Source organism: Zalophus californianus, chromosome 9, assembly GCF_009762305.2.
Source record: "Zalophus californianus isolate mZalCal1 chromosome 9, mZalCal1.pri.v2, whole genome shotgun sequence".
NCBI classification, from domain to species: Eukaryota; Metazoa; Chordata; class Mammalia; order Carnivora; family Otariidae; genus Zalophus; species Zalophus californianus.
Genome location: NC_045603.1, coordinates 75,640,224 through 75,667,873, shown reverse-complemented (window position 1 = coordinate 75,667,873; position 27,650 = coordinate 75,640,224). Strand labels below are relative to the sequence as shown.

At 38.7% G+C, this 27,650-nt stretch overlaps 1 protein-coding gene across 8 annotated transcripts in view; it reads left to right on the top strand.

Moving 5' to 3' along the window:
• The window catches only part of BICD1 (BICD cargo adaptor 1), a 228,861-nt gene that overhangs the window by 68,799 nt on the left and 132,412 nt on the right, over window positions 1-27,650 (top strand). For all 8 annotated transcript variants that reach the window (XR_003520138.1, XR_003520140.1, XR_003520139.1 and 5 more), the window contains exon 2: window positions 23,648-23,860. Coding sequence is in view for 5 of the 8 variants with exons in the window: in XM_027595481.1 (XP_027451282.1) it covers window positions 23,648-23,860 (213 nt within the window). In the remaining 3 variants the exon portion in view is untranslated. The remainder of the gene's footprint in view (window positions 1-23,647; window positions 23,861-27,650) is intronic.

The following is a 27,650-nucleotide window of genomic DNA, read 5'->3' as shown; positions in this document are numbered from 1 at the left end:
TGTCATGCTGTATAGTAATTCTGGCAATAAAAAGAAAACAATTATTTTTAGACTTTTTTTTGGAATTGACATTTGAAATCATTAAATGTTACTATCAGGAGCCCTTTATTTTGTGCATATAAATGCAGTAAGACAGCTTGTTGGTTATCTTAGGCACTTATGTACTATCTTATGAAGGATTGTATTTTAACACATTTTCGAATTCACCTAAGCTAAAGATTCTATCAGAAAATATAATTTTTCGGGTGCCTGGGTGGCTCAGTTGGTCAAGTGACTGCCTTCGGCTCAGGTCATGATCCTGGAGTCCCAGGATCGAGTGCCTCATCGGACTCCCTGCTCAGCAGGGAGTCTGCTTCTCCCTCTGATCCTCTTCCCTCTCGTGCTCTCTATCTCTCATTCTCTCTCTCTCAAATAAATAAATAAAATCTTTAAAAAAAAGAAAAAAGAAAAAAAAGAAAATATTTTTCTACCCACTGGCTTTTGGAACATAATTCAAAATTGTAGCAACTTTTGCTTTTATAATTGACATTTACTTGTTATAATTCTAACAGAGCAAAACACTGACCTATGTAATTTTAGTGCAATTAAATTTTTCTCCTTATGTCTATATGTACTTCATCAGTTTAGCAAAAGCCATAGCAAAACTTCTAAATCCCTGCACAGCAGATTGTAGGGGAAGAAGTATCTGCTGATTTGTCTGCACTGTAAGACCCTGGTTCTGACAGAATTGTGATGGTAATTGCTCAAAGATGCCTTCTGTTTACTAAGACTAGTGTTGCAGCTGTTTTTAATTAGCTGCTATAAATGATAAACTGTCAGTGTATGCTTGTTAGATTTACTTAAATTTATTCTATTCCAAATAAAGGAAATTTAAAGAATATCAATACAGAATGGAAAACTGCTCATTATCAGTCAAGTTCAGAAAGGTAGTGGTAAATATCTTCATGCATCATTTTAATTTTATGGGAAGGAGAAAAACTTGATTTCCTATGGTACAGACGATTACATCTTATGTTCTATTTAGTTTCCTAATTTTTTTATATGTAAATTTCTGTTTTGAGTAGAGGATTTACTTCCAAGGAAAAGGCTCTTTGCAGTCCCCACTGTGGGCCACTGTGTATAGAAAACATTTACTGACATAAGGGTTGGAAATGAAGGATAGTTAAAAGTGTTATGATTTATCATGAAGTTTGGTGAATATCATTCACAGAGCTTTATCCAATGGGTTGAAAAAATCTGTGTTAATTTTCTTATTTTTCTGTTTTTATAGGCCTTTACACCATTTTGCTATTAGTTTTATTTATTTTTTATTTTTTTTATTTTTAAAGAGAGAGGGAGAGCATGTGAGTGGGTGGAGGGGCAGAGGGAAAGAACCTTCAAGCAGATTCCCCACTGAATGCAGAGCCCAATGTGGGGCTCAATCTCACCACCCATGAGATCATGACCCATGAGAAACCAAGAGTGAATGCTCAACCAACTGAGCCATCCAGGTGCCCCTTGCTGTTAGTTTTAAAAGAGCAATATTGGGGATGCCTGGCTGGCTCAGTCAGTAGAGCATATGACTCTTGATCTCAGGGTTGTGAGTTCAAGCCCCACATTGGGTGTAGAGCTTACTTAGGGAAAAAAAAAAGATTACAACATGCTGAAAGGTCAGATGGTTTAGCGTTTTGGGGTACTTGGCTGGTTCAGTTGGTGGAGCATGTGACTCTTAATCTTGGGGTTATGGGTTCGAGCCCCATGTTGGGTATAGAGATTACTTAAAAATAAAATCTTTTTAAAAAAAGAACCATACTGGGCGCCTGGGTGGCTCAGTTGGTTAAGCGACTGCCTTCGGCTCAGGTCATGATCCTGGAGTCCCGGGATCGAGTCCCACGTCGGGCTCCCTGCTCAGCAGGGAGTCTGCTTCTCCCTCTGACCCTCTTCCCTCTCATGCTCTCTATCTCTCATTCTCTCTCTCTCAAATAAATAAATAAAATCTTTAAAAAAAAATAAAAAAAATAAAAAAAGAACCATACTGATGCTCATAGTCAGGACTGCTGAAGAAAGCTGATATTTTAGTTCACTGTAAAGTGTCTAAATTGTGATGGTATTTAATGCAGTGCCTTGCAAGGAGAACTTTTATTGGTTTGATTTCATGGTACACTGATTTCTTGCTACTATATGGCCTTGAATAGTCAGTAATTGACTATGCCTAAAATGTTGTATGGAAGATGATTTTTTTCCATCCTAGGTGAGGACCTAATGAAAATTTGCTTAAAATCACGGCAAAGGAACTTAGACTTCAGAAAAGCAAAATAAGGATGACGGAAATCCTTTTGCATAGGACTCCTTTTACCTGAAACTTTGGAAAATAGGTAGATGAATTAGAAAGCTATATTTTTTGAACTTTTGCTTTCTTGATTTTCATTGTTACGTGGAAAGTTTATGAAACCTAAATTTTCTTCAATTCATGAAACGTTTTATGGTCTAATAGAAAAGTTATGTCAAGTTAGTTATATGTTATATATTAATAGAGTTATATAGAGAGTCAACTTAGTTCCTATTAGCTACATTCCTGCAGAACCAATATTGCCTTTTTTCAATATGATTTTTTGAATTCTAGAAGTTTATTTGTAAGTCATTTGTTAAGAACGTGTTATTATATATAAGCTCTGTCCACATGGAAGTCTCTTTACCCCTGCACATGCAAGGTAAATAACCAATCGTGCCAGCAAACAGAGGAGCAGAACCACCCCCAGGCACCTCGTGCTTCCACAGCCTCACTACCTGGCAGGGGAAGTAGGGACCCCACCATCTACAAGCCGCTGGTAGGGTCCCTTCAGGACCTGGGAATTAATTTTAGAAGTAAAAAAGTCCAAAATAAAGGTCGTGCCTAACTTAAATTTTTGCTTTTGTCACATTCTCTACCAGTCATAGGAATGTTTTATTATTAGTCACAAATCAAGGCATTCCTGTTCTTAATTTATAATGCTTCTAAAGAGGCACATCCACTGCTATGGTTTTGAGACTTTGTTAGTCACTTAAGGCTATATTATGCTGTGGTAACCAACCACCCCCCAGATTTTAGGGGCTTGTAACAACAAAGTTTTATCTCTCATGCTCTATATCTATTGTAGGTAACTAAGACTTATTCCATGTCATTGTCATTCTGAGACGTGAGCCAAAGGAGCAGCCCCTCTCTGAGACTTTGCTTATTGTTTAGCGGAGGGGGAAAAAAACCCCACAGTGGAAACATACAATGTATCTTAAAGCTCCTGCTTGAAAGTAGCACATGTCATGCCACACACATTTTACAAATCAAGTCAGACAGCCACTCTGGGGCTGTGCAGTTCTGCAAAGAGAGGCACCGCAAGTCATGCAGCCAAGCCTGGCATCAATGTGGCAGGGATGTATAATCCTTCCATGGTGAGGGGCAAGGAATAGTTTTGAATAGTGATACCATCTACTTATAAAATCTTGAGACTCATCTGTTTGTGTGATGAGGTCTGAATGTTGCCTGACGTCTCAGGCAAAGACAGCCCTTTGTACTCAATCACATTATTTCATTTTCTTTTGGGGCTTATAGGAAAATAGCCTTTCTCAACCCCTTTGCGTCTGTGTGGGGCCAGAAGACTACTTATGGCCAGTGGACTATGGAGACAAGACCTAGCTCCCAAACATCTAGTAAAATCCCCCCTCCTCTCATTGTTGGAGTGAATTCAGAGGAGCCTACCTCTCCAAATCACTGCTCCAATCATCCACGTCATCCAAGGAGATGAAGCCAGGAGAACCACCTGACCAGAAATGTCTACTTTGAACTATGGGATAGAACAAATGAACCTTTGTTGTCTTAAGACACTAAGATTTTGTGGTTGCTTGTTCCTGTGTTACCCTATTCTGGCTAATATACCCTTGCTTTATGGTTTATTTAATGATGCACATTTACTAGGGTTATATACATTCTATAGTAGAGTGGCCAGCTATAACATAGCCCCCAAATTTCTGAAAGTATACATAGATTTCTCCTGTACAAATATGAATATGTGACCAAAGAACTGATTTTTAGATATTATTGAATTTTAATTAGTGTGAATGTAAATGGCCACCTATGGCTAATGGCTACCATAATGGATCACAGAGCTTTAGACAGTATAGGAAGCTTTTGGCTGTTGATATAAATCTTTCCACTATTTCAGCCGTCTAAACATAAAACCAACATGTTGTCTAAATTAGACACTTTCTGAATGACTGAGAGTCATAAAAATGAAGAGCAGAAAGTAATCACATTTTCATATAGTGTTTCTTTTTTTTCCTTTTTTATGATGTTAATCACCATATATTACATCATTAGTTTTTAATGTAGTGTTCCATGATTCTTTGTTTACGTGTAACACCGAGTGCTCCATTCAATACGTGCCCTCTTTAATACCCGTCACCAGGCTAACCCATCCCCCCCACCCCTCTCCCCTCTAGAACCCTCAGTTTGTTTCTCAGAATCCATAGTCTCTCATGGTTCGTCTCCCTCTCTGGTTTCCCCCCCTTCATTCTTCCCTTCCTGCTATTCTTCTTCTTTTTTTTTTTTTTTTAACATATAATGTATTATTTGTTTCAGAGGTAGAGACATTGGGGGGAGGGTATGTGCTATGGTAAGCGCTGTGAATTGTGTAAGACTGTTGAATCACAGACCTGTACCTTCATATAGTGTTTCATTGGTGACAGTTTTGACACTAGAGCACTGGTCAGAGTTCTTTACTAGTACGAGTTGACATGAGGGTCCATGTTAAGAGATTCCAAATACAGTGCAGAAGAACAAATGGTGGAATGGACATTTTTGTCAAAGTATAAGTGTGATCTTTACTGACATAAAATAAATTTAAAATGGAGAAGACTTCACAGTCTTAAGTTTCTAAATTTCTTTATTGTTAAGTATGTAAGATGTGTTAGGAATTGATAACTTTGCAAATGCTATGCCTTTGCTTAAATCTCTGTATGACATCTGTAGAGATGCTTGTGATCCCAGGAACCACTTACAGGTATTATGAAAGACTCTACACTTCTCTGTGTTTAAAGGTTCATTTCAAAACAGGAGCTGAGTCATGTAATAGAAAGACTATTGGATTCAGAGCAAAATATCTGTATTCTGTTGTCCACTCTCTTGCTATATGAGTTTAGGTAGGCTATTTAAATTCTCTGGGTTGCTTGCTATATGAATTTAGGTATATTATTTAAATTCTCTGGGTCTCAATTTCTTCTACAGTTTACTTATGAGCTTAGACTACTCACCAACTTCTAAAATTCTATGACTGAATATTCCTCCATGTCAATCATATTTTTTCTGCTTAACCATTTGCTATTTACACATGGAATGGGATGTATTAGAACTGAGCCCACCCATGTCAGTATGACTTAACTCTTTGCTCCAGGAAATTCTTGCCCAGGAACACTAGACAGTAAATTAATAAATAACTTCACTGTTTGCTTTAGGAAATTCTTGCAAATCAATTTATCAGGACAAACAATTTGCTCATCTGGGCAAACAGCTCTCTTAAGGAACAATATATTGTTCATCTGGGCAAACAGCTTGACAGGTATGTAGAAGAATGATATTAGGCATTATGGTCTTGAAAATGAAGCCTCTGTGAATGCTATTTTATTTTACTATCTAACTGAGAGAAAAAATATCTTAGTATGTGAGTCTAGGTATTTTTCTTGACTAGCATGAGACTCTACATAGTTTGTACATTGGTGAGGTTAATTATAACAAGTATACTGAGATCATAGACATTGGGTTAATTATAACAAGGTGAGTGAGCAAAATCAATTTTCTATGTTAAACATAATTTACAACTTTATGTAAACAAGAATTTGTCTATAAAATACATACTGAGAGATCCAGTTTTCTATAAAAAGTGTACATAATCTTAAGGTTCCAGGTTAAAGCCTTTATAGTTTGCATTTTTTTTAAATTAAGTAATCTCTATGCCCAATATGAGGCTTGAATTCAAGACCCTGAGATCAAGATTCACATGCTCTACTGACTGAGCCAGGTGCCCCAATCCTTAATAGTTTGAAATAACATAATACAGAGGTTCCCTGACATTACTTACCCAACACTTAAGAGCTACTTATTAGCTTGGGGCCCCTGGGTGGTGCAGTCAGCTAAGCATCCAACTCTTGGTTTTGGCTCAGGCCATGATCTCAGGTTATGACTTCAGGGTCATGGAATCAAGCCCCATGTCGGGTTCAGCGCTCAGCACAGAGTCTGCTTAAGACTCTCCCTCTTTCTCTGCTCCCCCTCTCTAAAATAAATAAATAATTTTTTTTTAAAAGAGCTGCTAATTAGTTTAACAAGAGACAGAGCATATGCAAATTTAAACTTAAAGCAGAAATTTGTGCCTGTTGTTTAAGTATTCTTTGTTCAGTGTCCTCTTAAGACCCCCAAATAAAAATACTTCTCAACTTGTCATATTTTGACCCTTCCTGAATTCTTAAATAACCTGTATTATTTAAGAAATAACTATAAAGTTATTTTTCTCAAAGTTTCTCACTCAGTACCTTCATTACTCATGAGTTCTGTCTTTAATTTTTACTAAGGCTGAATTAAAGTATTCTCAAATTTATACTTTTTATTTCTTCATGAAGTCTGGGAGGAAAAGCTTTGCCCTCAGAGTCACAGTTTTACCTTAGGAGATTCAAACATGGGTCCAAAAGCAGGTTGTTGAGGATATGGAGTTAGAACTTAGAACGTGCCTTTAAGACGGAATAACCCTGAGAAAGAGTCCTGTGACAGTTACATTCTGTTGCTTTGACATAGCCATTTTGTTATGGGGTCATTTGATGTAGACTGAAAAGGACACTTTGATTTTCAATGGAAAGAAATGGCCAGATAATGTGCAAAGCAAACCACCTCACCTTCCCTGAGCCTCACCCCACTGTTTACCACCTGTTATATTCTCTTTCCCTTCCTGAACTCCTCTCCCCCCGACTCCCCACCCCTGCCCTATTGATATCAGATATAATGTCGAATTGGAGATGTGGTGAGGCATAAGGTAAATCAGAGAGAAGCATGAGCTGAGCTTGAGGGTTAAATAACATCTGACAGGGGCGCCTGGGTGGCTCAGTTGGTTAAGCGACTGCCTTCAGCTCAGGTCATGATCCTGGAGTCCCGGGATCGTGTCCCACATCAGGCTCCCTGCTCAGCGGGGAGTCTGCTTCTCCCTCTGACCCTCCCCCCTCTCATGCTGTTTCTCTCTCTCTCTCTCTCTCTCTCTCATTCTTTCTCTCTCGAATAAATAAATAAAATCTTTTAAAAAAATAACATCTGGCAGGCCAGCCATGTATAGCTAGATGTTAGAAGTTTTCCAGCCACACTTATGCATCTCAGGAAAAGCCATCAGTCATAAAAAACAAAGCATCTTTTCCTATCTGAGATTTTACTTCTATCTTTAATATCTGCCATCTTAAAATCCATTTCTCTCATTTCTCCCTAAAGTTAAAGGCCTTGATGCAGGTTAGAGTTGGGGTGGAAATGTTTGGGCCTGTGGTAGAAAAATTCATATTAGTTTTGATTTGAAGAGAAGAATCTGCTTGTGGTTATCATCTTACTACAGATCAGGCCCAAAGGAGGAAACCAGAAAGTCTTCATATTTTCTTACTGACAGAGGAATTTAAGCTCTTGGCCAAGGATATTAGATATAGAGGGCTGAAGACAGCTTCCCTGACAGCCCCTTAGTATGTATAGCTTCAAAGTTTATGACTATATTCCCTAAGAGATAGAGTTAGCCTTCTGAAGTCTGGATGTCTCAAGGTAACTTGTTACAAAGTAGTGAGGACACTTTTATGATGACAAGATACAGATGAGCCATAAGTAAGACAAGAAAGAGCCTCCATCCAGCACAGGTTAGGCTTTATAGATCTCTAAGTCCTAGGTATTATGGCTCCTCCTAGCCTTCACCTGCACCAATGGGCTATGACCGACTGCCTAACACAAATTTCTGAGTAACAAGCACGTGTCATATTCCACCCCCCACCTGCCCCAATCCTTTATAATGATGAGTTTGGGGAGAGGACCAAATATCTTTAAAGTTCTCACAGACGTCTTAAAATTTTTTTGAGAGGAGAATGATTATAGGAGTAATATATATATTACAAATGCTCTAACAATACTGGAAAAAAAATGAGGAGACTGAACATTCTTCACAGCCAGGGTCAGGGTCAGGGTCAGGGATGAATGTTGCATGACTTAGTAATAAACACCAGCAACTGTGCACTTTGGTAGGCCAGTCTGAATACCCTACTTGTTCATCTGTTTCCCCACCCCCATCTTCCCCATGCTGGTAGTTGAGAGGCACCTCTAAGCCTACTTATTTCATGATTTCACACCTCCCTGTTGGTTCTTTTCACCAAATCTGCTTTAGTACTGCACCAAGGTCTGCTTTTCTTAAAATGGCCCCTCTCTCTCATGGCTTCTGATGGCCTGTAAATAAGTACTGTCTACCTCCTTCCTACTCCCTCAAGGCTTTTGCTAAATCACCCTCAACTGGAAGCTTTTTCCACTTTCTTCTTGCCAGTTCACTATCAGTGGTTCCCTTTAAGACCAACATCGCAAAGGAGACTTTAGGTTTGAGCCCTGGCGATTCTAAACAAATTTCTTAACTTTAAATTCTCATGATCTTTTTTCCCTTTTACATCACAGGCTGAGCTGTTGACTTTTGCATCTACTATTCATTTCTACCTTTACTGATATTCCAAGGTTTTCTGTTAACAGTATATGCTATGAATTCGTAAAGACATGAATATAAGGTTAGTAGAGATGAGTTGCAGAGAGGAATAAATGTGAGGCAGAAAGGAGGTTATTGTGAATTAGGAATACAATTTATTAAGAGTTCTTGTAAATTTCTGGAAAGAAAGTTGAGGATAATTAAAAGTTAGAAAATTATGTGAGACACTATATCACTTGGGATTAGAATTCAGCCACATTTTACAGAAAACTCAAATAGGAGTGGCTTAAACATAAAAGTCCAGAGCTAAGTAGCTCAAGGCTGGTGTGGCAATTCTTTTTTTTTTTTTTTTAAAGATTTTATTTATTTGACAGACAGAGCAAGCACAAGCAGGGGGAGTGGCAGGCAGAGGGAGAGGAGAATCAGGCTTCCCGCCAAGCAAGGAGTCCAAAGTGGGACTCGATCCCAGGACCCTGGGATCACAACCTGAGCTAAAGGCAGACGCTTAACCGACTGAGCCACCCAGGTGCCCCTGGTGTGGCAATTCTGTGGTCACAAAGAGCCCAGGCTTCTCCTAGTGCTGGTTTACATACCAAAAGTCTCCTCATGGTCATAAGATGCTATTAGCGCTCCAGCCACGCCTATATTCCAAACTGGAAGAAGATGAAATGGCAAAAGTGCGTATCCCTCAACTGAATCAGCCCCCTTTGAAAGAGCTTTCCTAGCTTCCACCTACTTAGCTTCTGCTTCCATTTCTTTGAACTTCCCTAGAAACCAAGAAAGTTAGGAAAAGTAGTCTTTAAGATGGGTCACTGCACCCAAATAACGTCAACATGAAGGCGAGAGAAGGGTGGATGTTGATTAGGTAACTCACAGGCCCTTACACAACAGCACACTAGGGCGGAGATAGCTAGATGATGTTTCACTTTGGTTTAGCCTAAACAAGCTCATATCTTACTCTGCCTAAATTACTTTTGTATTTCCTAACTTCCTACAGGTTCAGAACAAAAGTCTCATCTTATTAATGCTTCTTATCAGGTTCTTCATTTCTGATTTCTTGCTGCAGTTCTGCTACACATAGTACAGAATACTTGATGCACAGGCTCTGGCGTCAGGGTACTGGGCTTTGAATCCCGGCCCCACCACTGACCAGCTGGTGACTTTGGCAGGTTACTACAAAATAGTGAATAATGTCATTTGCATTATAAGTAGTGTTTTAGGCTGGGGTGATTTTTAAAAATCCAAGTAAAGGATCACGTTACTTTACATGAAGACAGGAAGACACACTCAAAACATATGGTTCATTTACTTTGTGAACCAATAAGAACATAAAGGCCCATGTACGGAGGAGAGGAAATAATGTGTCCAGGAAACATTTTTCTTTTCTTGATTAGTAATAAAAGTCACTTGATCTATTCTCTTAGATCCTAATCACAACTGAGTTTTAAGAAAATCTAGGTCATATTGATAACTCCCTGTCAATACTGCTTTTATGCTATTAGCTGCAAGATCAGGAATATTCCCTCATTACTTTCTTCTTTAGGTTTCAAAAAAGCCTACTGTATTTATAATCTGAGGATAGAGTGTGAGATAATCCTTTTTCGGAATGAAATCCTCCTTTCTACGTTGAAACAAAGCTTTCCTTTTCTGAGTCCTAAGTAGGAATAATCTCCTCTGGGGGATTCCCTCTTATCTAGGGGGATTGTTGTGAGGTCACTGCCTGAGCTAATTTCAGTTCATTTTCTTGAGCTGAATCCACTGAATGCTCTACAAGTTGTTCTTTAAAAGGGTAGACTTGTGGTTTTGATGATTTTTTTAAAAGATGTTATTTATTTACTTAGAGTGTGAGTGGGAGGAGGGGCAGAGAGGGAAAGAGACAATCTCAAGTGGACTCCAGGCAGTGTGGAGCCCAACATGGGGCTCAGTCTCAAGACCCTGAGATCACAACCTTAGCCAAAATCAAGAGTCAGATGCTCAACCAACTGAGCCACTGAGGCGTCCCAAGGGGATAGACTTGTTTTTATACAAAACCTGGTTATAAACAAAACCACCAGGTTCCTTCATACAATAAAATGAGGCCTTGATATTCCAGTGATTTGGTACCTAAATGCATAGATTCTGAATGAATGTTTGTTGGAAGGAAGGGTGGCAGAAAGGGAGAAAGGGAAGGGAGGGAAAGTTAGCAAAAAGAAAAAAAAATTTTTTTTACTGAATATTGGTTTGATTTTTAATCAGGAAAAGGAATGTAAAATTTATTATTTTTATTCTTGGGGACCCAGAATATAGCTTAGGATGACTTTAGAAGTTAAATTCCTTTTATCTACATTTTAATAGACAAAGACCCTCATTAGATAGGACCCAGAAAAAAATTTTTACCTGAATTTTATACATGTTTTGTTCAAAAAACAGAATCTATTAAAAGTTTAAGAGTTTCTGTCTGGTTGTAATACTCATAAAATGTGTGCATTTGAGTTTTGCTTCTGGACAGACATGGTCTGCTAAGCAAGCAGTCTCAGAAGAGATTGCTTGCTGGGCATGTATATTTTTCCTTATGCTGATTCTTAAAGTTTCTGTAACTTGCTTGAGACTGTGATAGCCACAGTAATAAGACACTAGCTTCTAACCCAGCCAAATGAGGCTGAAGTGAGCCATCAGAAATAAGATTGACTGTATACATCAGCTAGGGGACAGTGGTTGTCTAAGACTTTTGATCTCAAGATTTCTTATGACAAAAAAATACTTAGAACCCAGGAAGAGCTAAAGAGGAGGAAGCGTGGGTGGACACCATCCTGGGCAGATGGAGTCCTTTTGGGTGAGCCAAGTTCATCAGGGAAAAAGACTAGATCCTAGCTTGAGGCCTAAACCTTTATGAATAAAACACGTGTTAAAGACCTCAAGGGGCCCGGTAGGCAATGGTGAGCAAGGGTTTGGAGGTCCTTAATTGCCCTAAATTGCAGGGGTGGGGGAAGAAAAGTATAACTTTTTTTCTTTTTCTACCTTTTGGGATTATCTATATTTTCTTTAATACTTATATATATTCCTTACATAAAGGAAAGAAAAACCTAGGTTTTATATATTCACTGGCTAAATTTCAAAATCAATATGGATTTGCTCCTTTCCTACAAAGTATGGCATTTTCATTTACTAGATTGCCATTAGTAATGACATCCTGTTTGATGCAGATAGTTCAAAGCTTAAATCACAATGATAAGGGTCTGGATGATGTAAGGTATGGCTTCTTTCTCAGGGGAACTGCCCCTCGCTTCCATACCTAAGAACATCAGTGGAGTATTATGGGATAGCCTAGAAACAGGCACACTTATGTCGATATGATTTATGGCTGACTTGGCACTCGACATCAGCAGAAAAGGAGGGGCAATTCATTAAATAGTGCTAGGGAAACTGATTATTTATGTAGAAAATAATTAAAATAGATCTGTACTTCATTCCGTACACAAACATCAATTTTAAGTGGATTAAGGGACTTAAATGTAAAAGGCAAAACTTTTAAACTTTTGGAAGAAAATACAGGATAACTTTATGACCTTGGAGGAGGGAAGGCTTAAATGAGACATGAAAAGTCCTAGCCAGGGAGCAAAGGATTGGCCATTGGACTGCCTTAAAATCAGGGACATTATTTCATCAAAAGACATCACTGAAAGAATGGGAGGGGGGGCCACAAATTGGGAGAAAATATTTGCCATACTTATTACTAACAAATAGTAAGGAAACAGGAACCCATCCTTTGGAAAATGAGATCTTATATTTTCAAAAGACACTGTAGGGGTGCCTGGGTGGCTCAGTCAGTTAAGCATCTGACTTGATTTCTGCTCGGGTCGTGGTCTCAGGGTCCTGAGATTGAGCCCTGCATCGAGCTCCGTGCTCAATGTGGAGTCTGCCTGTCCCCTCCCTCTGCCCCTGTAAAATGAGTGAAAAAACAAGCGGGGAAGATAATTGCCATGCATATAACTGACAAATTAAAAAAGGGAGAAAATACACTTTGTTGAAAATGAAAAAAGCCTTGAGTAGAAACTACACAGATATGGAAATGGAATGCTTAATAAAATATGAAAATGCATAACTTCATTAGTAATCAGGGAAATGCAAATGAAACCACCAGGTGGTAAAAAAGCTTCAGAGTCTAAAAGTCAAGAAAAAGGATGTGGAGCAATAGGAACTCTTGGACACTGCTGGTGACAGTGAATCAGTGCAGCAACATTGGAACGCTCTGCAGCCCTGTTAGGAAGAGCTGAGGCTGTATGTCATCTGCAACCTGGCCATTTCAGCTCCTGGCCCACACCCTAGAGCAGTGGTTCTCAACCCTTCCTACATGAGAATCTCGAAATGAGCATGTCAGACCTGTGGATACCCCAGACCTTGTGTGCCTAGGTGTCCAGAGGCACCACTGCAAACCCACAGAAGACCATGGGATAATTTTACATGTTTGAGGGGAACACAATATGTGGCTTCTTTTGACACTGTGTGAACTACGAACTCAAGATAGTTCAGTTCACAGTTTCAATATTAGATTGAGCTACATTCTTTTTGTGTGTGTGTGTGCAATATTTTGCAAAGCTGGGTTTTCAGTTGTTGCTGTAATAAAAAGCAGATGCCATATGAAAGTCAATGTGGAACAGGAAATGAGGATGACAGGGTCCAATCTGATTCTAGGTTTGAGAAGTTGTGCAGTGCCCAATGGGGGCACACATCTTATTAGTACATAATTGTGGTTATTTAAGAATGAAATGAAAATATTTTTTCTTTAAATTTACATACATTAGTTTTTCAGTGACTACATTCTTAGGACATAAATAAATATTTATTTATTTATTTATATTTTTAAAGATTTTATTTATTTGTTTGAGAGAGAGAGAGAGAAACAGCATGAGAGGGGAGGGGGTCAGAGGGAGAAGCAGGCTCCCCGTTGAGCTGGGAGCCCGATGTGGGACTCGATCCTAGGACTCTGGGATCATGACCTGAGCCGAAGGCAGTTGCTTAACCAACTGAGCCACCCAGGCGCCCCATAAACACTTATTTAGTAAAAAGAATTGTTCAGTATTTCTTTTGTCCTGTGGTGCTATGAAAACATTATTGAGACACCAGATGTACCTTAAACCAAGAATGTTTAGGAATCTCTGTCACAAATCAGTTAACTCAATATTTGGAGATGGAGTCTGTGTGTGTTTTTCAAAAGCTTTCCAGGTGATTCTAATGGGCCACTAGGGCTGAGAACCATTAGAGAGAAACTTTTGCACTTGTGACTTAGGATAATGCTATTCAAAGTGTGTGTATCTGGGAACCAGCACTGGTTTGCAAATTATTTCCTACAGGTCTGTACCAAGATAAATATAGTTTATATTAATCACATGTATAGTGAATAATGGTACACTTTTTATAATCCTTTTGTAATCCTTTTTTTCTCCTATGCTATGTTTGTTCTGGTTAAATTTATTGAAATATAATTTTGTCTATTAAATTTAAAGTTTAAAAAATAGCTTGAATGAATACTGGTCAGGATGTGGAGCAACGTGAACTCCCATGCATTGCTGGTGGAAATGCAAAATGGTGCAGCTTCTTTGGAAGACAATTCGGTGGTTTCCTATAAAATTAAACATACTCTTGCTATATGATATAGCAATTATGCTCCTTAAGATATCTACCCAAAGGAATATGGATATGAAAACATATCCACAAAAGACCTGCACATGGATATTTACAGCAGCTTTGTTCATAGTTGCCAAAACTTGAAAGCAACAAAGATGTTCTTCAGCAGATGAATGGATAAATAAAAAGTGGTACTCCAAACAATGAAATATTATTCAGTGCTAAAAGGAAATAAGCTATCAAACCATGAAAAGACATGGAGGGTACTTACATGCATATTACTAAATGAAAGAAGCAGTCTGAGAAGGCTAAATACATTCTGTATGATTCCAACTATATGGCACTTTTGGAAAAGGCAAAACTATGGAGATGGTGAAAAGATCCATGGTTGCCAGGGGCTAGCAAGGAGGACGGATGAATAGGCAAGGCACAGAGAATTTTTAGAGTAGTAAATTGTTTGATACTATAAAGGTGGATATAAGTCATTATACATTTTTCCAAATCTACGCAAAGTACATCAAGAGTGAATCCTAATGTAAACTATGGACTTTGAATGATAATGATGTATCAGTGTAGGTTCAGCGATTGTAACAAATGTACCTCTCTGGTGGGGAAGGCTATGCATATGTGGGAGCAAGGAGCAATGGAAAATCTCCATAACCTTCCTCTTAGTTTTGCTGTGTACCTAAAACTGCTCTTAAAAAAGCAGTCTTAAAAAATAATTGAGGCTTATATTTTGTATTTTTCTTCTCACATTTTTCTAGTGATTTCTATTTGTACAGCTTTATTAAGGTATAATTGACATACAACAAGCTGCACATATTTAAAGTGAACAGTTTGTTCAGTTTTGGCATATGCATACACTTATTAAATCATCACCACAACCAAGATAATGAACATATCCATCAGTCCTTAAAATATTTTCATGCCCCTTGGTAATTCCTCCCTTTTGCCCCTACACACCCCTTCCTCAACAACCCCCACCCCAACTCAGAGCAACCCTCACCTGCTTCCTATTGATTGGCTTACATTCTTTGCAATGTCATATAAATGGAATCTTACAGTATGCACTCTGTTTTTTTCTGGCTTCTTGTACTCAGAATAATTATTTTGCATGTCGTTGCATGTATCAGTGGTTCATTCCTTTTCATTGCTGAGTAATGTTCCATTGTATGGCTATACCACATTTGTTTATCCATTCACCTATTGGTGGACATTTGAGTTGTTTCAGTTTTTGGCTATTACAGATAAAGTTGCTATAAACATTTACATACAAATCTCTATGTGGACACATGCTTTCATTTATTTGGGTAAATAAATACCTACAAGTGGAACAATTAGGTCATATGGTAGGAGTATGCTTAAAGTAATTTATTTTTATTATATTTTATAAAAGCATTAGTCCACTAGAGATTGGAAATAAAACTGTTCCTCACTACATGTATTTTGAGGACTGGCCTAGGAGATAGGCACAAGAATATTCAGAGCTACATTGTCTATAACATCAAAGAACTAGAAGCAATCCAATTATCCATTGTCAAGAGAATAGATTATTAAAATGAGGTATATATTTATTCAGTAGACTATAGCAATGAAAAAAGATGAGTTACAGCTATACCAAGCAAAATGGATACATTGTAGGAATGTGAAGTTGAGTTAAAAAAGCAAATTGCAAAAGAGTATGTATAGAATGATTCCATTTTAAGACTTTAAAAACAAACAATATCAAACAGTATATTGTTTACAAATACATATGTATATGGTAAACTACAAAAAAAAGCAAGAAAATGGTAAATACAAAATTTAGGATAGCGTTTACTTGGGGGGCGGTATTGTGGTGCAATGAGGGAGATAGGACAAAGGAAGGGCAAACAGAAGCTTTTGAGGCTAGTGGGTCATGGTCTTTTTCTTAAACTACAGAAATTAATTTTGATTTTTTTGCTTATATTTTGTTATAAATTTTCTTTGTGTATATTCAATATACAACAACATTTAGAAAAATCTCAGAATAGTATGAAAGTGTTTTTTTTCCAGCAAGACAGAAGGTGCTAATTACAAACCAGCAAAGATACCAAAAAAAAAAAAAAAAAATCTAGGCTTTAAGTAAGTGTATATTTGAATGATAAGCTGTTAGGTATTACACTTGGAAAAATCAGGGGCAATAACCCAAGTTATCATACCTATCCTGTGTTTCCCAGATGGATGGGATTTATAATTGGGTAGGACTTAGGTTAAAAGTCAGAAAAGATGGGGAAAGTTAAGGAAGAGTTGAAAATTCTCACTGAAAGAAGATATAACTGAATTCTTTGCTAAAATAAACCTTAGAGCCTAGGGCTTGACAAATCTGTTTGCCTTTTTACATTTTTAATGGCTTAATAAAAAAAAAAAGGTTTACATCAGAACTTCTGGTAAGAGGTTTAGTGTTTCAGAAATGCACAGGGAGCTGCAGTCCATAGAGAGGTGAACTGCCTCCTGAGTCATGTGCGAGCTCACGGAGGACCTTTACACCAGAGGAAACAACAGCTCGCCAGCGTCAGATCTGAGAATTCCAAAGGGCAGGTGAGAGACGCTGAGGATTGGTACTGAGTAAGCATCTACTGTGTGCAATTTTGTGGTGGATTTTTTATTAAAGATTTTATTTATTTGAGAGAGAGAGACAGAGATAGCGAGAGAGTGCAAGAGCATGGAGGAGAGGGAGCCCTACACGGGGCTCCATCCCAGGATCCTGGGATCATGATCTGAGCCTAAGGCAGCCGCTTAACCAACTGAGCCACCCAGGCGCCCCTGTGGATTTTCTCTCTCTTCTCTGATATCCTTACTTTTTAGGGCTATTCTGGTTTTACTTTTAAGGTAGATGCTGTTCTTCTCGTTTTTTTTTTTTTAAGATTTTATTTATTTGAGAGAGCGAGAATGAGAGAGAGAGAGCACATGAGAGGGGGGAGGGTCAGAGGGAGAAGCAGAGTCCCCGCTGAGCAGGGAGCCCGACGCGGGACTCGATCCCGGGACTCCAAGATCATGACCTGAGCCGAAGGCAGTCGCTTAACCAACTGAGCCACCCAGGCGCCCCTGTTCTTCTCGTTTTGTACGAGATGACTGAGACATAGAATTTCAAAACATTGCCAGAGATTTCAGAAGAGGCAAATTTAAACCCAAATGCATTTGATTCCAAAGCACATTTTCTTTCTCCTAATAATAGCCAATAATTTTTGAGCACTTACTGTATTTGTACCAAGAACTGATCCAAGTGATAACATAGATTTTCTCTTTTAAGCCTCACAACAACACTATGAGATGAGTAAACTGAGGCACAAAATGTTAGGTAACTTGCTCAGTGTTCTGCAGTTAGTAAGTGGCAGAGTTGGTCCAGCTTAGGAGCTCACACCCTTGACCTCTTTTGCCTCTTATGAGTACGTGTCCTCTCAAGGATCAGGCTTGATTCTAACTGTCAAGGATACCCGATGACTCCTAATAACTTGAGCCATGAGTCATGGAAACCGATTTCTCTCAGCTGGGTATTTTTGGAGGATCACCTTCAATGATCCTTTCTTTTTTAATTGGATCATACCCTCTAAGACACTTTGCTGCTGGAATAAGTGGTTTGGGAAATGTTTCTCAGTTCTAACAAGTTTAGCTCACTTATTCCTGTGTGTGTGCGTATGTGTGCATACTTTATGAAATCCTTTTGGCCCATTATTTTCCACAGAATGAGAATGAATCCTTAATAGAACTCAGTTCTCTTAAACTCTCAAACTCCATTCTTCAACATGGACTTTCTTGAAGGCTTAAATTTCGAAGAAATGGTTATTCAACATTATTTAAACCATTTGGTGGGATTGTAAGTCATATCCTTTCTACTCCAAAACTATTTGAAGTAGATTAAAATAAAAGAAACCAATGCCATAGGGATAAAAACAACAAAAACTCAAAACGGTATAGAGAAAACAGGAGAGTTATACCAGAAACTTAAGATATTTTAGCTAATTGCTGTAGAGCATTTAATGCTGAATTTCCTGGCCAGCTGAGGCAACAGAGACATATAATTGGTCAAATAGTTTTTACTGTATGTTCAAAGAAGGTAAAGTAGTTCATTGGGGAAGATGGGTTACCGTGACAGGCTAGTTGCCAACCCTTTTCTTACAAGTTAAATCATGTCTCAGTAATCCCTGGCTTACTCAAGTCTTAAAGTGCTGTGGCAGAGACTTAAAGAAGATGCCACCATGCCGCCAGTGATCTTCAAAGAGGTCCTATGGCAGTACAGTAATTCTTGCTTAGTAACACTTAAATTTAGGCTTGCTGCTGTGGGGAAAGGCCAGCTTCTGGCTCACTCCTTCCTTTGTTCAGGTCTGCTCAAAGGTTACCCCCTTCCCTGAAGGTCCTGTCTAAATTGGGCTTCCTCTCTCAGCACCTGCCTTACTCTCTATCCCTGCACTGTCCAACATGGTAGCCATTAGCCAAATGTGACAATAAAATTCATGAAATTACATAAAATTTAAAAATTCAGTTCTTTGGTCATACTAGTCACAATTTAAGAGCTCAATAGTCACCTGTGGTTAGTGGTTAGAGGACAACACAGATACATCTTTGCAGAAAGTTCTAGTAGGCAGTGCTATTCTATGCTTTTACCCTGGCTTTCATTTTCTTTCTAGAACTTTTGCAACATTATGCCACATACTTATTGATTTATTTATGTTCCACCGGAATGTATGCTCCCACTAGCAGAGATCTTTTTTTCTAGAACATAGCAGATCTTCAGTGCCTTAAGCAGCACCTATTACAGGTCTCTGTAAATACTTGTTGAGTGAAGAACAAACGAATAAATTTTAGTATTTCAAATAAAAACTATTTTGTCTAATGTCCTTGGGTGACTTAGCACACTGTTCTGCTACAATTTTTAAGATGAAAGAATGAAAATTCTGCAACCAAGGACACATATTTTTAACATAATATGACGTCATTAAATATACTAGCCAAACTTTTATTTCTTTAATCATTCATATTAGGAAGGATAATAAGTATGAAAATTCCACTTAACAGCTAATATATTGTCCTGAACATGAATGTAAAAAATATCAATCTTCTTTGGATTAAGAAGTCATGTGAGTAGAATGAGAAAGGAAAGAACTTATTATATAACTAATTGGACTTACATTAGTATGTAATTGAAAGCAACTGCGATACATTGCAATGGACTATATGAAGGTAATATTGTGCAACTAAATCATAATATATTCCAAAATTGTATAGAAATGTCAGTTTACTTGAATTAATTTCAAACGAAAATTATGCATGAAATGATTGCAGTACCTAAAAGGAATCTGCTGTCTGAACGAAATATAACTAGAAGCATGACTACCCTAGGTTTGCCTATAAATAGACATTGAAGCTAGTTTTGTGATTTCTGCCAAGGATACAGCTTCCGTGGCCTTGAAAAAGATTGTTTGTCTTCTCTTGGGCCCAGCTTTTTCAGGACATACTTGGAATAGTGATGGAGGAAGAAGCTCCCTGGCAGAGCCAGACAGGTCTGGTCAATCCACTTTAGCAATTAGCCAAATGATAGATGTCAGTTGGCGTCCTGTCCCATTCCACTTACTGACAATTAGGAATTAGGCAAAGTAGGAGTGTTTTCTCCTTTACTTTCCCTTTCTAAAATGCAGTTATTTGGGGCGCCTGGGTGGCTCAGTCATTAAGAGTCTGCCTTTGGCGCAGGTCGTGATCCCAGGGTCCTGGGATCAAGCCCCACATCAGGCTCCCTGCTCCGCGGGAGGCCTGCTTCTCCCTCTCCCACTCCCCCTGCTTGTGTTCCCTCTCTCGCTGTGTCTCTCTCTGTCAAATAAATAAATAGAATCTTAAAAAAAAAATAAAATGCAGATATTTTCTGAGTAGTGTTAGTACTCAGTGGCTTTGCAGACGCACGTCTTGGGGCATCTGTAGCCTGTGCAGCATTGATATTATTTTTCTATTACAAGTGAAAAACACCATGGTTAATGTCCTTGGATAACCTTGCATACTTTCATTGGTTTTCAGTCAGGTCCAATGTAGGGCCAGGTTCTTCATAAAAATAATGACTAACTTTGGAAACCCATATGTTCAGTTAAGGTTTCTGAGCTGCAGTAAATATAAAGAGTTATCAAAATGTTTATATTTGCAATTTCCATTCTTGATTCTTTTTTTGAAAATCTATTCCATGTATTTATCTGAAAATTTTTATTTCCTTTGGTGCTGGATCCAGAGTACAGTTTTTAAAACTTTATGTCAGGGGTGGAAAGGCAAATTCACTTGCTGTTAAGACTTTAGAGGTTGTTTTAGCTACCAAGAGACCATTGTCTATGTGCTGAGGATAATATGAGAGCCATATTCTGAGTGCCTAAGTCTATTGATTTTACTCAGGCAGAGTAAAGAAAATGACCCTGTGGCAGTTTTCTGTTACAAAGAAGTGGAAAAGTAGGTTGTAAAAAGGAAGCTAGCTGAGTTGCTTGATGCACAGTTCATTCTAATTGTAAATTTTATTAATGCCTAACTGTATAGTCAGGATTCTTTTGCTAGGGTGAGGGTCTGGTGAAGACTTCAGCAGTCACTGCAGGGAAATGTGCTGCCAGACCTCTCCCCTCCAAAGGCTTTCTAATGGGTTATGAATTAAGAATTGACCTCACAGAATCTGACCATTACTTATGGAAAAGCAATGTAAACATCACCCCTGAAGATACTTTTTCATCTGTTCATGAGTCTATATGCTTATTACTACATATAGAAATTTGGCTACTCAAATAAGAACTTCTTTCTGTTCAAAGACTTTACAAGCCCTGCTTGCTTCGGCAGCACATATACAAAGACATAACAAGCCAAATGCCAAGAGTGTTCTACTCTGTACAGATGAACATCCATCCATCCATCCATCCATCCATCCATCCATCCATCCATCCATACTGGAATGTTTCTTTCTCAGCTGATGCTTAGGAACCATCTTTAGATTTTGATCCATATAGAGATTCTAAAGATAGTTTATTGAGACACAGGTTTGCAGGTTATTATTTTTCTAAATTTCTGTTCTATGAGTGAAATTTTTTTTTAAAGATTTTATTTATTGACACAGAGAGAGACATAGTGAGAGAGGGAACACAAGCAGGGGGAGTGGGAGAGGGAGAAGCAGGCTTCCTGCTGAGCAGGGAACCCGATGTGGGGCTCGATCCCAGGACCCTGGTCATGACCTGAGCTGAAGGCAGACGCCCAATGGCTGAGCCACCCAGGCGCCCTTTATGAGTGAAATTTGAAGAGGAGTCTTTGAAATCGTTAAATCATGCTGTCTCCTCCTAATAAGTATTAAGACTATGCAAATATCCCATTTCTCATCATACTTTTGGCCTATTAATTTTATATTCCATTGACAATTTTTACCTGCAACAATTATTACTTGGTGTTTGCCAAATTCTGATATATTTTATCTCCATCATTCCTATTCCTATTACATTTATTAATTAGAATTCTACTGTAAGGAAGAGCTATTCCTTCCCTCATTTATTCAGTTATTGTATCAATGTGGACTCATGACTAAATTATTCTATTGATTATAATTCATTACTACAGTTATTTATTTTATTGCCCAAATTATCCCAGATTTGGCCATTGGGAGCCCCTTCTGACAGGCTCTTGTGTCCTTTGACAAATCCCTATTATTTTTTGAAAGCATTTCGTTATTTACTCTGGCACCACGAGATGTATGAAATTCATTTTGCTTTAGCTCAAGAATGGATCATTTCTCCAAAGAACCCTAGTCCTTTTAATTGGAGATTGATAACAAAATCCGGGTGCAGGTATGCTCATTGCTACTGAGATATTCTTGCTTCTGGGCCTCTCAGTGGGCAGAGCTGGGAAATACATGCATGGTTATGCACATACGGAAATGTCTCTCTCCATCTGTCTATGAATATTTACCTATTAAAGACTGAAAGTTAATCCTGATGCTTCCTTTAAAAAAAAAAAAAGATTTTATTTATTTATTTGACAGAGAGAGACAGCAAGAGAGGGAACACAAGCAGGGGGAGTGGGAGAGGGAGAAACAGGCTTCCTGCGGAGCAGGGAGCCCAATGCGGGGCTCGATCCCAGGACCTGGGGTCATGACCTGAGCTGAAGGCAGACGCTTAACGACTGAGCCACCCAGGCACCCCCATCCTGATGCTTCTAATTACAACTCAGTACCACTAGTTTCCATCTAGAATTCTCCCTTTCCTTACTTGTAACTTTCTCCAATAGTGAGAGACCTGGCATTCGTGATTGGTAATACAGTTACTTATTCGTTCAACCCTAGTATACATATAAAGAAGTTTTTAGAATTGTGATCCTATAATCCCTGTGAAAATTTACTAACTCGACTATAGGATTTGGGTACAGTTCTTTTTGTCTTTGGCATATAGCAAAAATACTGATTTCCCAAATTACTCAGGCCAGATCTTTTCTTCTCCATCCCTTTCAGTATGGTTAAGGTGTTCATTTGTGTACAACTAGGAACATTTGTTACTGTTTGTGTTCCACATGGGGTCCCCTGACACCCAGAGGTTGGTTTTTGTTATTATTTATTTGGAAGTTATATGAAACATTACTACAGTTCTGAGAGTCAGGACTGTATGAAAAGGCATGCTCCTGAAAGTATCCCTTATCCCTTGTATTGCATTCCACCCCACCCCACCCCTCTGCCTCATTACCGTTCATCCGCTGTGGCTTACCAACTTCATCTTCATTAGTTTCTGGCTTATTCTGTATTACTTTTTGCACAAATATGTAGATACATACAAATTTTCTTAAACAGGGACTACATTTCAATGTTGTTGTTGTTGTTGTTGTTTTTTGTAGTACTGGGCAATTTGAATGCTGTTTGGGGATTTTTTCTCTTCAGGGTGCTGTTCATAATTGGTGTGTTCTTACCACTAGTGTATCAGAAAGCTAATGAAACCATTATTTTCTTCCTTGAAAAATGTTTTTGGGATTTTTTTTTTTCTAGAATGAAAGTGAGAATGTGAATTTTGATGACCTCATTAGCACTGAACTGTCTGTTTCTTAATAGGATTGGTTTAAGAAAATAGTAACATAAAACAAGCAGTATTTTTCAAGTTTTCCTTAACTCATTATTTGTATCTTTAGCAAGATATTTAAAAATTCTCTTTTCCCTTTTTAATTGAATTTGAATTATTTCAAGTATCAACGAGAGCAGTTAGATTGTTGTATAAAATGTGTTGTTTTGCTTCTCTAAAATACAAAACAAAACATTTCCCCAAGTCTGTTTAAACAGTGCTATGGTACATTTCATCAGACACTCTTTTTTTTTTTTTTTTTTTCCCCCAAATACTTTGCAGGCCTTTGGGCAGTCCTTCTCAATCCACCGGAAGGTTGCTGAGGATGGAGAGACTCGGGAGGAAACGCTTCTGCAGGAGTCTGCATCAAAGGAAGCTTACTATCTGGGGAAGATCTTGGAGATGCAGAACGAACTGAAACAGAGCCGGGCTGTGGTCACCAACGTTCAGGCAGAAAATGAGAGGCTCACAGCCGTCGTGCAGGATCTGAAGGAGGTAAACAGCAAACTCCCTGTGAGAGATTTGTGTGAGCAAGCAATAAGATAAAATTCTTTCTAGGAGAGAGGAATAAAACTTTTTCTTTGATCAGAGGCACTGTCTTAAACAAGAAGCACATAATACTGATGGTAACGATTTTTCTTGTTTAGTGAAATGACAGCTTGTTCTGAGATAAGTTTTTCTCTTACTGTGTGTTAAGAATTAAAATCTACTTATGGAGTAGTTGGGAATTGGCCTTGCTATTTCTGCAAAGTTTTAAAGAAATGTAGTGACCATAGCACTTCCTCTCCCTTTTACCTGTTTTAATACAAGGTGGAGAAGAACAGTTGGCCATGATGCTCTATGTTGGCACCAATTCAAAATGACAGTAGTGTTAGCTCAGGATGCTTCCCACTAGGGAATGAGACCCCAGGGGAGTGTCTGTGGGGTCGTAGAGTCTGGCCATGCAGGGCCATAACTATTTTTCTGGTTTTAGAGAAGGCAGCAGATTACAGCTGGTGTGAATTAGGTCCGAGAGCCTCCTCAGTCCCTGGACTCACTCTTTCTTCAGCTTTTCCGTGGCAGCATCATGTGCCAGATCATTTTCAGAGTGGCAGAGTCATTCTTTTTTTTTTTTTAAGATCCCATTTTTTTTATTATTATGTTATGTTAATCACCATACACTACGTCGTTAGTTTTTGATGTAGTGTTCCATGATTCATTCTTTGCGTGTAACACCCAATGCTCCATGCAGAACGTGCCCTCTTTAATACCCATCACCAGGCTAACCCATCCCCCCACCGCCCTCCCCTCTAGAACCCTCCGTTTGTTTCTCAGAGTCCATCGTCTCTCATGGTTCGTCTCCCCCTCTGATTTCCCCCCTTCATTCTTCCCCTCCTGGCAGAGTCATTCTTTACTGGAGGGGTGATAACTGGGAACAGCTTCATCTACCAAACCCTTTTAAGAGCATTTTTGGAAACTTCACTCAATTTTTTGATAAGAAAACTATAGAAGAGGTGCAGATGTCCTCTAATCCTTACAGCAGTGCAGTGGGGATTGACGAACCAAGTGGGCTTATTAATTGTGCGTTTTAGTAATACAAAAGGGAAAGATGAAAAAATCATTAAGATTGTGAAATACAAGAGAAATAATCCACTGATATTTTTCTCTTGAAATTAGTGACATATTACAAATACATATTACAAATACAGTAAACTCTCCTAAATTTATTGGAATTTGATCAATAATTTACATTTACACATATCCATATTATAATGAACTAAATGCATATTGACAGTAGGATTTATGCTTTACCTAGCTCGTTCTCTTTGGACATGCCCAAATACAGCAGTACGACTTTTAGAGACCAAGAAGGAGCCAACCAAGTGGAAGTTAGTGCTGGGTACTGAGAAGAACATAGGACAGTTTTTGGGATACCCTGCCTCATTTCCCTCCAATGCAAGTGATTGTTAAAAACAAAGCTCCTCTCTAGTTCTTTATTTGATGCATCTATAAGTGTTGGGTGTGGGCCGTCACTTGCTTACCCTTTGTAGTCCCAGACCCTGCTCCTCCTAAGGAATTGCCATTCACCCTTTCAGCCCCAGGCTTCCCTATGAGACAGACATCCACTATGGAAGTGGACCCAAGATGATGTAGTGTCATAGGCTACCATCCGGGATCAGGCAAGGCCCCGAAGACCCACAGAGGCAGCCTCCACAGCCATAAGCAGCAGATTCACATGGCAAGTTGGCAGAGGGGCTGAAAAGGCCAGGCAACACGAGGGCTGTGGACACACACACAGGGGGTGTGTGGTGAATAACTGCAGCCAATGAGTCAAGCAGTCTTGATTGCCAGTTGGATGGATCCTCTGAAAGCTACACATCCCCACTGTGCACAGCAGCTACAACTGAGCATTGAGCAGTCAGGGTTGGGGAAGGGCAGAGAATCCACAGATATTTCTCTGTTGAGGCATTACAGTGGTGACTGACGAAGCATCCTCACAACGTAGACCTTGCTTGAGTGAATTTTCTACATTTTCTACTCTACAGTTAGTAGATTTAGGATCCCCAGCAGGAGTTGGTAATTAAGAGTGAGGATGTAAGTTAGGAATGAACTGAGGCAGCAAAGAAAAAAAGATTTTGAGGAGCCATTCATTTCAGAGCAGTTCTCCAATTTTAGTGAGCATCAGAGTCACCTAGAGAATGCATCAAAACACGACCCCTGGACCCCACCCCCAGGAATTCTGATTCTGGAGGTCTAATTGGAGCTCAAGAATTTGCATTTCTCACAAGTTCACAGCAGGTGATACTGTGAGTGCTTCTCTGGATTCCGTGCTTTAAGAATCACTAATTTAAACTTTTTGGCTGGCCCAAAGTTAGGGAAGGGAGTATCATAAGGCTCACAGTTGGGGGAATTGCTGAATGAATCACTGGGTTATAATCCTCTATTTCTATACATTTTCAATAGTTGATTTGCAGTAAGAGAATGGCTTGCTTCATCCAAATTCATGTATTTTTTAAATCTAATGTATACATAAAGCAGTCTAGCCTCTGAGTGTATTCATTCAGGTTTATCGGGTAACTAAAAGAAAAAAAAAAAGCCAGGTTGTCAGGTTCCTGGGCTTCTAAGTATGGTAATATATTTGTTGGTGTTCTTTTTGCTGGGCTGGAAGCTATTGGTATTACTACACCTGGAGGCCTGCTGGTTTTCATCCAGGCCTCATGTTTTAATGTACCTAGTAAAATATTAGCATTTAGAGCTGAGTACATTTGTAAAAGGAGGAAAGGAATGAATTGTATTTTTTGGAATGTTGATACAGACTTTTTGATTGAGGTATAATTGACATATATATTAGTTTCAGGTATATGGTATAATGATTTGATATTTATATTGTGAAATGATCACCACAATAAGTCTAGTTATTGTCCATCACCTTACATAGTTACAAAAAATCTTTTTTCTTGGGGCACTTGGGTGGCCCAGTTGGTTAAATGTCCGACTCTTCGTTTCAGCTCAGGTCATGATCTCCTGGTTGTGGGATCGAGCCTTGCATCCAGCTCCACACTCAGCATGGAGTCTGCTTGGGATTCTCTCTCTCCCTCTACCCTACCCCCACTCATGCACATACACGTGGTCTCTCTCTCTCTTTAACTAACTAAATAAAATCTTGAAAAAAATTCATTTATTTGACAGAGAGAGAGCGCAAGCAAGCACACAAGCAGGGGGAACAGTAGAGGGAGAGAGAGAGAAGCAGACTTCCCGCTGAGCAGAGAGCCCGATGTGGGGCTCAATCCTAGGACCCTGGGATCATAACCTGCACCAAAGGCAGATGACTAAGCCACCCAGAAGCCCCTTGAAAAAAAATTTTTTGTCCTGTGATGAAACCTTTTAAGATCTATTCTCTTAGCAAATATGTATTACAGTTTTATTAACTATAGTCACCATACTATACATTATATCCCCATGACTTATTTATTTTATAACTGGAAGTTTATATTGATATAGATTTTTTATGTCTGGTGTTAAATTGAAATCCCAGATTTGTTTTTATTGTAGGTTCAATTTTATTTATTTATTTTTGTACTCTGAGCATTGATTGGAGGAGAGATCATGAAACAAAAACTATGACCTGATGGACCATGAGAAATACACAAGGATAACCAATGCAAAATTTAGTAAATCATCAGTTTGACAGATGCTGTGTGAATTTAACTTATGGAATCACTTTTATTTATTGAAAGTAAATTATTTACTCATTTATTTACTCATCTCTTTTTCAGTAGGATTATTGGACTAGCCAAGGTTTTTG